General features: G+C 42.8%; 1 protein-coding gene across 1 annotated transcript in view; it reads right to left on the bottom strand.

The window, feature by feature from the left end:
- CRISPLD1 (cysteine rich secretory protein LCCL domain containing 1) overlaps window positions 1-12,173 on the bottom strand; it is a 104,413-nt gene that overhangs the window by 15,728 nt on the left and 76,512 nt on the right. Inside the window, exons 10-12 of the mRNA XM_077492888.1 lie at window positions 12,038-12,168; window positions 11,861-11,904; window positions 11,695-11,767 (exon numbers count right to left, since the gene is read on the bottom strand). Coding sequence (XP_077349014.1) covers window positions 11,695-11,767; window positions 11,861-11,904; window positions 12,038-12,168 — 248 coding nt within the window. The remainder of the gene's footprint in view (window positions 1-11,694; window positions 11,768-11,860; window positions 11,905-12,037; window positions 12,169-12,173) is intronic.

Below are 12,173 nucleotides of genomic sequence, written 5' to 3'. Positions count from 1 at the left end.
TAGGGTTTACAGAGAATGGTCCAAAAAAGAAAAAAATATCCAGTGAGCAGCAGTTGTATGGATGAAAATGCCTTGTTGATGTCAGAGGAGAATGGGTAAGCTGATAGAAAGGCAACAGTAACTTAAATAACTCGTTACCACCAAGGTATGCAGAATACCATCTCTGAATGCACAACACACCAAACCCTGAAGCAGATGAGCTACATCAGCAGAACACACAGGGTGACACTCCTGTCAGCTAAAACAGGAAACTGAGGCTACAACACACACAGGCTCATTAAAAATTGGAACAGATTGGAAAACGTTGCCTGGTCTGATGAGTTTCACATTCAACTGCGACCTTCAGATGGTAGGGTCAGAATCTGGTGTAAACATGAAAGCATGGATCCATCCTGCCTTGTATCAACAGTTCAGGCTGGTAGTGGTGGTGTAATGGTGTGAGGGATATTTCCTTGGCACACTTTGGGCCCCTTAGTACCAATTGAGTATTGTTTAACTGCCCTGGCCAACACGAGCATTGTTGCTGACCATGTCCATCCCTTTATGACTACAGTGTACCCATCTTCTGATGGCTACTTCCAGCAGGACAATGCAATCATCTCACCACAGGTTTCTTGAGTTCCCTGTACTCCAATGGCCTCCACAGTCACCAGATCTCAATCCAATAGAGCACCTTTGGGATGTGGTGGAAGGGGAGATTCGCATCATGGATGTGCAGCCAGCAAATCTGCAACAACTGCATGATGCTATCATGTCAATATGGACCGAAATCTCTGAGGAATGTTTCAAACACCTTGTTGAATCTATGCTACAAAGAATTTACGCAGTTCTGAAGGCAAAAGGGGGTCCAACCTGGCACTAGCAAGGTGTACCTAATAAAATGGCCGGTGAGTGTATATTTGTGCAGTGTAGCTGCACTTTTCCCTCGCCACTGTTAAAAGTACCATATACAAAATAGGAACAGCTAACATTTGAGACTACACTTGCCAGTCAGTGACATGGACATGTCTGTGTAACTATTTACGTTAGTCAATAACCTTTCAAGGGTCTTATAATTACTGATGGAATGTTCATCATATTGAATTACCTACTGCATTGCAAAACACAAGAAAGGACAGAAAAAGCTTTGCTGGCTGATGAGCCAAATAGCAATGTAATCCGAAACATTCAGCTATGTATGCATGCAACCAACCCCAGATCCAACTTTTTGGTTAAGGCCCAGTTCACACTGTGACATGCGCTCCGACCTTGAACAAAAACAATGATTTCCTATGAGAGCAGTCTTAATTGGTCCAACTTTGGAAAAGGTTCCTGCAATACTTTGGTCCAACTTGGGTGCGATTTCAACCCATAGAATGGAATAGAAGTCATATTCAAGTCGGCATGTGGCATAAGAGAAGTGATCCAAGGTCAAGTGAGTGCAATGTTAGCAATGTAAAATTGCTAAAAAATAAAAAAAGGCACGCCCCCCCCCCCAAATCCTACCAGACCCTTATCCAAGCATGCAGCCCGGCAACATGCACATAGCAGACAACATGTGGGGGGGTGCTTTGGCCCCCCACACCAAAGCACCTTGTCCTAATATTTATAGGGACAAGGGCCTCCTTGCCAATAACCTTTGCTGGTGGTTGTGGGGGTCTGTGGGCAGGGGGCTTATAGGAATCTGGAAGCCACCTTTAAGAAAGGGAGCCCCCTGTATCCAGCCCCCCCTCCCTATGTGAATGAGTATGGGGTAAAAGATGATAAAAATGTGATGGTTTTTGACAAGTCCTTTATTAAAAATGAATAATGTCCCCTGTGGTAGTTCCAACGTCAATCACAATGTCTGCCACCCTGATGAAAAAGAAAAAAAAATGCTCCTCCACCAACGCTTGCTCCTGCTGTTCTGTCAGAGCTGGTGTCTGACAGTTCTTATATAACTAAAGGGCGTGGTCATCAGGTGATGTCACTCAGAGGCCATGCCCACTTGTGTACTCATGGACTGGGGCAGAAGCCCTTGTCCCCATCAAGGCCACATGGCCTTTTTGAGGGCATGTGGCCGGGTATGGTTCAGGAGGAGGGGGGCCACCCCCTTTCCAGGTCTGCCAGGCTGCATGCTTGGATAAGTGTCTAGTATGGATTGGAGAAGCCACGTCTTTTTTTTTTCATTTTGGCATGGGGTTTTCCCTCAAAATCCTCGGTGTGGTATGGATTTGGGGGCAGGGCCACACACCTCTTTTTTTTTCTTCTGAAAGTCGGATCATATTCAGATCAAGTTAAATAAAATTGCATGGAAATCGTATCGATGTCGGACTGAGCCGAATCGACAGTCGCACGACTTTCACGCCACGCCAGTGTGAACCAGGCCTTATGCAACACCATAGAAAACCAGCTATGCGAAACCCTGGGGATACTCCCTATGGATTATTTTAAGAGACAGCACAGGAGAACAGCTTGCTTTGCATTTAAGTCTATCTGATAAAAACCTTTAACTCAGATGCCACAGCTCTGACAATTCATTCCAGTTGAGTAAACTTTTTTAGCACAGCTGAAAAATAATCATGCTAATAATGTAAAATAAATTCGAGCTCAACCGTCTGGCTGAAAATAAGACAATTTGTTCTATATGCACGCTTTACTTGTGATCTTTTTTGTTTTAGTCCTAAACCACAAAATTCAAAAAGTAAACATATGTTCAAAACCAATATACATTCCATTTAAGAAAAGTGGTAAAATTAGGAACAGTTGGATCAAGGCTAGGTCACCAAAATGACCTAGAACAGGATATATTTTTATCTGAACTAAGTGAAATAAAAAAAAAAAAAATACAGAAAATTTCTAGTGTGTATTTAAGTCGTTTTAACTGTGCACAGCGACATGTCCGTTTTCTTGTGAAAAGTTCAGGACAAGAGCCACAGACGTAACACGTATTCTTCTACAGTAAATCAGCAGTGCCAGCACAAGGCCTGCACTGCATATCACATTACTTAATTTAAAACTTCATTCACTGCTGAACTGGAAGGCAGCATACATGAAATAGCCACAAGCATAATAACCTGCGCGTAGGAGGGGATTTCTGTGGACCTATAATCATAACAAATAACACAGTTTCAAATTGCAGCCATAAGAGATTTTGGAGCAAGTCCACGCTGCCACAAAGACATTCCATGAATTATTTACACGTTTTCTGTTAGGAAGATAAACTTAGAACCTCATTCTGACACACATATGAAACATTTAATACAATGAGAAGGTTCAAATATTAATATTTTGCATACAGAGTCTCAAAAAGGGGGATTTAAATTATTTTCACACATTAATTGACATCCTGCACAGATGTATCAATCTACACTCACCAGCCACTTTATTAGGTACATAGGTTCAATTGCTTGGTAAGAAATTGCTAATCAGCTAATCACATGACAGCAACTCAATGGACTTAGGCATGGTGAAGACAGCTTGTTGAAGGTTAAACCGAGCATCAGAATGGGGAAGAGAAGAGGATTTAAGTGACTTTGAACGTGACAGGGTCGTTTGTGGCAGATGGCTGGTCTGAGTATTTCAGAAGCTGCTGATCTTCTAATGCCGCGTACACACGATCAAATTGTCCGGCGGAATTGGTCCAGCAAACAATCCGCCGGACTTTATAACGAACGAACTTGGCCACACACGGACACTCTGAAAGTCCGGCGATTGCTAACGCGATGATGTACAGCATGTACGACGGGACTAGAAAGGGGAAGTTCAATAGCCAGTAGCCAATAGCTTCCTTCTTGTACTTGCTTCAGAGCATGCGTCATTCTTAGTCTGCCAGACTAGCACACTGACGAACGGATTGTCCACTGAAAGCCAAGTCTGGCGGACATATTTTGAGTCAAAACTACTTTCTAAGTCTGCCGGACTTTTACGATGAAAAAGTCCGCTGGCGGCCACACACGATCGAATTGTCCGGCGTACTGTGGTCCGGCGGACTAAGTCCAACTGACAATTCGATTGTGTGTACGCGGCATAAGATTTACATGCACATCCTTCTCTAGGGTTTACAGAGAATGGTCCAAAAAAAAGAGAAAATATCCAGTGAGCAGCATTTGTGTGGACGAAAATGCCTTTTTGATGTCAGAGGTCAGAGGAGAATGAGCTGACTGGTTTGAGATGATAAAAAGGTAACAGTAACTCAAATAACTACTCGTTACAGGTGATCCCCTACTTACAAACATCTGACTTACAAACGACTCCTACTTACAAACGGAGGGAGACAACAGGAAGTGAGAGGAAAACTACCTCCAGGAAGAAAAATTCTCTCCTGTAAGAATTAATATGGGAAAAAGGTGTCGCCACTGATGCTTTATCACCAATCCTTGTTTTCCTAACAACCAAAAATGTTCAAAATCTAATTGTTATTAGGACAGAAAGTGAGGTGAAATCTTCTGAACAGGGGCAAAGAGAGCAAAACAAATGTTACAGGGGTGATAGCATAATCCTTCCTTATGCTATCCAAAAAACTAAAAAAATGGGATTTTTGTACTCGCCGTAAAATCCTTTTCTCTGAAGTTCATTGACAGACACAGCTCCTTTAATTCTTGACCTTAGGGTTATCATGCCACTTCAGGAGAGGACCTAGTTCTCTCCTAAAGGTGGCATGATAACCCTAAGGTCAAGAATTACAGGAGCTGTGTCCGTCAAAGAACGAAAGAGAAATAGACTTTTTGGTTGGAGCTACATTTAAAAAATTACCTGTTCTAACTTATACCTACAGACCCTGTCTTGTTTGTAACCCAAGGACTACCTGTACAACCAAGGTATGTAGAATACCATCTCTATATGCACAACACATGGAACCTTAAAGCAAATGGGCTACAGCAACCGAAGACCACACCGAGTGCCACTCCTATCAGCAAAGAACTGGAAACTGAGGCTACAATTCACACAGGCTCACCAAAATTGGACAGTAGAAGATTGGAAAAATGTTTCCTGGTCAGATGAGTCTCAATTTCAGCTGCAACATTTCGATGGTAGTGTCAGAATTTGGCGGAAAACATCATGAATCTATTCTGGATCTATTCTGCCTTGTATTAGGCTGGGCTCACATTATTGCATAGCAGGGGATTGTGACCGGCTCTCTATGAAGCCGATTCCCTCATCTCCGCAGCGGCTCTGGTGCGAATTGCACAGGAGCTGTGTTCATCTTTTGGTCTGTTTCAGGTCCCAATTCAGCCCAAAATTTAGGCTGATATCGGACCTGAAACACTGAATGGAGACGCATCAGACTCCTGCTGTGAGTAGCTGCGTGCTCAAATGCAAACCCAGCCTCAGCGGTTCAGGCCTCATGGTGGTGGTATAATGGTTTGGGGAATATTTTCCTGGCACACTTTGGGCCCCTTAGTACCATTTGAGCATCGTTTAAACGCCACGGCCTACCTGAGTATTGTTGCTGACCATGTCCATCCCTTTATGACTACAGTGTACCTATCTTCTGATGGCTTCTTCCAGCAGGATAATGCACTGTGCCACAAAGCTCAAATCATCTCACCACTGGTTTCTTGAATATGACAATGAGTTCACTGTCCTTCAATGCCCCCCAAAGGCAGTGTGGATTCCCAGACAAGCTACAATTTTACACCATGCCTACTCCCCCCATAATTCTTGCATTGAAACAGTTTATGACACTACAGCACATACTGTCAAATGTGTTTAGCTAGTGATCTATTAAAGGACAAGGAGGGCACCAAGAGAAGGAGCAGGTGGGTATGCCTTCAGAAGAAAAGCTGTATGGTGCCAGAGATTGAGATTATGATTAAACGATTTGGTTCATGAAACATGTTAACCTTGCTGCTACAGTCCTGTTGTATCGTGGCCTAGTGATATTATGTGTGGATTTTTATGAATAAAGCATTTTTACTTCTGAAGATTGGAGTGCAGTCACCCCTTTTGCAAATACTTTGACAGTCTTTCAGTTCACGGACTGGACCAGCAACAGATCTTCAGTACAGCTATTGTTTTACCTGGAGCGGTGTTGCAGCCTCTCTTTGTCTTAATGGCACCAGAGATTGCTGGAACAGGTAGGAGGGTAGCTATTATACACTGCAGGCTGCACTCAGGGTTTGTTTGTCCATAGCTCCTTCTGTGGTTGCCACTGCAAAATACTCAATGCTTCCCACAATAGATTGGCTGGGCCTAGTGGCCAACCATTTGCCCTGAAAACTGTCACTTGACAGAGGGATAACATCTGTACTCCAATTGATACCCAATATTGGTTCAGACTCAAGCCTACACTGGGTATTTAGGTGTGGTGCCGGGAACAGCAGCAGGAGAGCACAGAACAGATGGGTATATAGTGGTTTGTGGGTGGGCTTTGCCCAATGTTACTTTGCCCTGAATGTCTCATTAAAAAAACATTTCATTAAATATTAGATACTTGGCCATTTTTTTTGTTTACTGCGATTAAAAGCAAACTACAGGCTATTTTCTTTCCTCTAGTTAAAACATACCTTTTCCACCATAATGGCTCAAAAAGATTTATATATGCTGGGATAATTACCTCTTTATTAAATGTTTCTCTATCGATTTTTACCATACCCATATAGAATATGTGCACCTCAAATGCATACTTTACCCTGCTAAAGTCTTTTAAACATGTACATACATAAGAACTGTGTATACAAGCAAGCTTTTTGCAAAACTTCCAGTAAGTTTAGGCCTGACTGTCACATTAAACAAGCTGTTAGAAGACTTCCAGAAAGCTTTCTGCATTACTTAAAACTTGTTGAAAGTCTGCTGAATTCTCCTAACAGATTGTTAAAAGTGATAGTCACCAATCCACATGTGTGATTAACATCACCAAGCTAAAAGTAAATGCTTTGTAAAAGCTTGCTGTACACAGTGGTCTTATACAGGCTGAGGCCACACATAATTAAGATATGAATTTGAGGCCCTCAAGATATAACTGGTTGTACATCTCTGCTCATCAGTCCAGGAATCAATCAAGCAAGTGATGAGAAGTCCAACACCAGGAAATGCTGATAATAAAATGAATAGTGATGGTGACATTGGCCCATCACTGTCTGGAACAAAATATAGGCACATAGAGGTGACAGAAGCCGTCTATTACAGTAACGGGGCAAAAGACGTACAGGAGACACAACATTACAAGAACCCCAAATTTGCATATGAGAATTTAAATCCCTATATCTGCTTCAATTTGTCCAAGTATGTCCTAGTATTTAATAGTTTTTAGGTAGTGACAGGTCTACCTTTAGAATAAATTATGTTTTTCAACCTTCGTAATCTAAAATGTTCACAGCTGAAGTAAAGTAATTTTTAGGTAACATTCCGGATGTCATAGAAAAACATGTCATATTATGGAAGAATCTGTTCATCAACAGCTGCAGTTAAGTGTTGTAAGGTCTATGTCCCATCCTTCCTTCAATCAGCACTGATCATTTTCCTTTTGGAATGACTAATGACGTCATTCAGTAATTATATTTCAAAATTAGCACTAACATCCTTCCCATAAGTCTTGCTTGAATTTACTGGAATTGACAGGAAGACATCGTTTTCTCCTCTGCAAGCTAAACCTAAAGGGTAAAATTAGGGTAATGCTAACTGTCTATTCTAGGAATTTGAAGAGCAAGAATCCACCAGATCATCATCATAAGAAAAATGGCAGCTAATGAATGATGTCAAACATTTGGAAATAAATCATCAAATATTGCTTTGCTTTCAGGATGGAAGGGGGTGGTGGTGGTGAATCAAAGACTATAAAGTACATGCAACATTTAGAAGCGCAATAAATTTACACATACTCAAGTGCCTTTGATTGTGTTAGAATGGTTCGGTATAGGCCATGAAACATGGAGAGCCATATGAATGGAAGCTGGATAAGAGTAATTTAAATTACCTGGAAACTGAGTTTGGCTAAAATACATTTTTCAACCACAAACTTGTGACAGTGCTTACGCCCTTACTCAGCATCAGCAACGACACACACTCTTGGGCTCTCCATGGCACAGTCCTGTACTTCAATAACAATATATGCAGCTGCTACTTAATATCATATGTCCATGTCACTCATGGAGCCAGCAAAATGGTGCAACCAGCAAGAGCTGATAGAATTTGGTATGCCAGTGTTGCATGGTACAGAAAAATGGTAGCTGTCCTCAGAATTGAGAATAAAGGATATATATTTCTGAAATCTGGTAGGACTAAAATAACTGAACTGTCTAGTTACAACACTAAAATGTGGGAACCCCACTTCACTCAGGTCACCCAAGAACTTGTCACTTGGCTGAAAAAAATCCAACCAATCTGATTGCAGGTTCCTCTCAGAGCTACCTACTCCTGCAGAACAAAAATAAGAGCATCTGTGGACTGGTCCATGAACCTCATGGCAATCTCAGACCACAATAAATATCCTTAGACAGAAGGATGCTGTGGGAAAATTCCACCACTGTGGAGGGACTTTCCAGTAGACCAATATTTATTGTGAAAGCAGCGTTAGGAATGTTTTCCATGCATGCCAATGAACCCACTTGTAAAATTCAAGCAAGTATATATACATGCATCTTAAGTCAATTGGATATTAGTAAATTTGTAACTTGTATGGGCTGCTGAAAAGAGAATTATGGGGTTTCCACAAAAAACATTTATACTCACCTTGGTGGATGCAGCATCAGTCTAATGCCGCATATGGCCCCTGCTGGCTCTGCACTGAGAAGTGAGAGATCAAACACCACTAATCATTTAGTTCTACACTCGGCTCTAAGCAGAGATTGGTGACTATCAGTTGCCAGCTCTCTACTCTGCCCCTCCAGCGCTCACTGGAGCGTTGGGCTGTTTAAGGGGGGGCGGCTGGCTCAGTTTCCCAGAAGCTCACAGAAAGGGTGAGACAGCTGCCAGTCTGGGCAGATGTTCACTGTAAAGTTGGGATCAATCCAGCATCTGGACCAGCTGAGTGACATCACTGGACAGTGGTCTTTTATAATAGCCAATTTTCTCTCTCCCTTTCTTTCATTTCCTCTGAGCTTGTTGTAGGCGGAGGAGTAGGGTGGGAGAAGCCGGCTTTTGCATTTTTTTTTATGATTCATCTGCAGTAGCTGGATATAGCCTGGAGAACCATAGGAATTGTTGTACTCATAGAGTGAAGCACACGACCAGGAATAACGGGTACAGCTTGTGCTACACTAGAACCAGTGAGGTGCAATAGCGGAGAATCAGGAGCATGCACAGGTCACAAATGAAGCGTGAAAACAGTGGGAGACGTTTAGAAGACAAACAAACAGAGCCACGGTATAATTCTCGTTTTAGAAGAACTGTTGTTACAAAAAATATTTATTAGAATCAAGTCGACCTTGTTGATTAGAGAGCTTTAGCTTTGACTTAGCAGGAGGCACGGCGGACCACTTCAGACAGACCACTGCTCTCACACAGAGTAGCAGTCTATTTCTGCAGTATGGTGAGGGTCAGACTGATTTACTATAGCTGTGGCGGCTTTAAAACAAAACCAACAAGATTGTGTTCGTTTTCCCCTTCATTTCACCTGGAATGCATCAAGAACATTAAGGGTCCATGCACATTGGCTTAAAAAATCGCTGCTTCTACTGGAGTTTTGTGTTTTGCCTGTAGAAGCAGCAATCAATCAATGTTATCCTATGTGTCCATACACATTAGGACAATTACAGGCATGTTTTGAGCTCAACATTTAAGCCGCGTACACACGGGCGGACTGTCTGGCCAACTTAGTCCGTCGAAACACATTTCAGCGGACAGTCCGCTCGTGTGTGGGCTTCAGCTGACTTTTTCAGCGTGCAGTCTGGTGGACTAAGTATTTCGGAATTTCCGTAATATTGTCCATCGTACTATGGTTTCAGCGGACAATCCGCTCGTGAGTAGGCTAGTTCGACGGACTAAGTATGGCGCATGCTCAGAAAGGATTTACACGGCGAAAGGTTGCATTGCTGTGTATTGGACTTCCTATTTCTAGTCCCGCTCGTGTGTGGGCTTCAGCGGACTTTTTCAGCGTGCAGTCTGGTGGACTAAGTATTTCGGAATTTCCGTAATATTGTCCATCGTACTATGGTTTCAGCGGACAATCCGCTCGTGAGTAGGCTAGTTCGACGGACTAAGTATGGCGCATGCTCAGAAAGGATTTACACGGCGAAAGGTTGCATTGCTGTGTATTGGACTTCCTATTTCTAGTCCCGTTGTACGTGCTGTACACGTCATCGCGCAAGCTTTCGACGGACTGTTTGTGCATCCGTGTGTGGTCAAGTCCGTTCATTCGAAAGTAGGACGGACTGTCCGTCGGATTGTCTGACGGACTAAGTTGGCCATACAGTCCGCCCGTGTGTACGCGGCTTTAGAGGCAGGAAAAAAAACCTTCTGGTTTGAGTTTCTAATTGGAGCTTTCTGGCAGAAAAAACACAAAACTCTTCTAAACTGTGTACAAAAAAACATTAATTATGAGTTTTTTTTTCTGCCAAAGGAACAGTATTTTTTAAGCCCTGTGTGCATGGAGCCTTGGGGATCATTTACACTGGCAGCAGCCCTTGCCAACCCTCTGAAAACCAATCCATGGTTTAATGGTTTTCATAGGGTGGTTGACAGGCAGCTGGAGGTCATTATGATGCCTCCTCATTACCAGTTTTAACCCTGAAAAGCCTACACCATCTCACAGCACCAGTGTGTAAGGTTGAAGGGCAGTCATGATGTGACCCTGTTCACTTAAATAGGTCACATTTAGCAGCGGGGGTAGGTTTTTTGAGAACTGTCTGGCTTCTGTATTAGGTTAGGTGGCCAGTCAGGGGATGGTAAAAGCATAGCTCAACCACCTATTTTACAGCCCCTTGGGCACATGTCTTAGTGAGCCCTAAAAATAAGAACTCAGTTTGGGTTGAAAGTCGTTCTAAAGCCATAAGGTTTTTTTTTTTTACCTTGATGCAGTCTATGCATTAAGGTAAAAAAACAAAAACTTCTGCATATGCCCCCCCCAGCCCCTGCTTATACTTACTTGAGCCTGAGCTCAACCCAGCAGCGCTGTGCATGAGAGCAGCATCTCTTCCGGCTCTGTCCCTCCTCACTGGACAGATTGATAATCAATCAAACTCTGTGATGATAGAGCAGGGGGCGAGGCCAAGCACACCCTGTCAGTGTCAATGACTGGCGGGGAACCTCATAAGAGGAGGATTGGGGCTGTTTTGTGCAAAATCATTGCACAGAGCAGGCAAGTATGCCATGTCTGTTATTTTAAAGGGAAAAAAAATAGTTACGCTCCCCCCAAATACTGTAGCTGCTGACTTCTAATAGAACATTTACCTGTCCTGGTAAATGTTGGCGATGTAGGCAACCCAGCCGATATTTCCATCGGCTCTCGGGTGCTGCTGCCACTCTTCGCAGTAAGGGAACCCGCCAGCGAAGCCTTGCGGCTTCACAGCCGGTTCCCTACTGTGCATGCGTGAAGCACATTGCTCTTTCTGAATGGCACGACGGGAAGGAGGAGGGGGCCGAACGTCTGAGTGATCACGCAGTGATCTCCCGGATGTGGGGACAGGCACCCACTCCTCCCCCCGAAAGGAGCCAAAAAATAGCACCGGTAAGGGGGAGAAGTCAGATAAGTGGGGCTTCCACTTTTGGGTGGAACTCCGCTTTAATGTTTCTATGAAAAGAGTACAAGGCAGAGTTTTATATTAGTGTATTAATGTAATAATGAATTAAACTCACCTGGGACAATGTGACGCTGGAGCCTGAAAAGGGCACATTTGTTCTACGGTTGTTTCACACGTCACAGCCTGAACTAGAAAACACATGATTATATGGAACTATTTAGCTTATACATATTACGCAGTAAACAGAACAGAACAATGTTTAAACAAGATAAAATACTCACAGGATACTTTGGAAATTGTGAATGTGTTTGCAGACTGATATTTGCTGTTGGATAAAAAGAAAAAAAAAAAGTTAATGGTTTATATGATTAAATTGTAACATATGTGGTCACGTGGACCGTTGTAATCTATCCTATTATGTGCTTTGTTGAATTAGAGGAGTGTCTGACATGGCTCACCCAATTGACTGAATTCCATTCCTATAGGATTTGATAAAATAATTTCTTCTTCCTTGTCTTGTGACATCCACCCATCCTCCATCATTGTCTATTATTCCAGCATGTATGGCTGCTCTGCAAATACTTGATTGCTGCA

This window comes from Lithobates pipiens, unplaced genomic scaffold, assembly GCF_037356315.1.
Source record: "Lithobates pipiens isolate NorthernLeopardFrog02 unplaced genomic scaffold, aLitPip1_a1.2 Scaffold_19, whole genome shotgun sequence".
In the NCBI taxonomy this organism is placed as follows: domain Eukaryota; kingdom Metazoa; phylum Chordata; class Amphibia; order Anura; family Ranidae; genus Lithobates; species Lithobates pipiens.
This window is presented reverse-complemented; position numbering and strand designations above follow the sequence as displayed.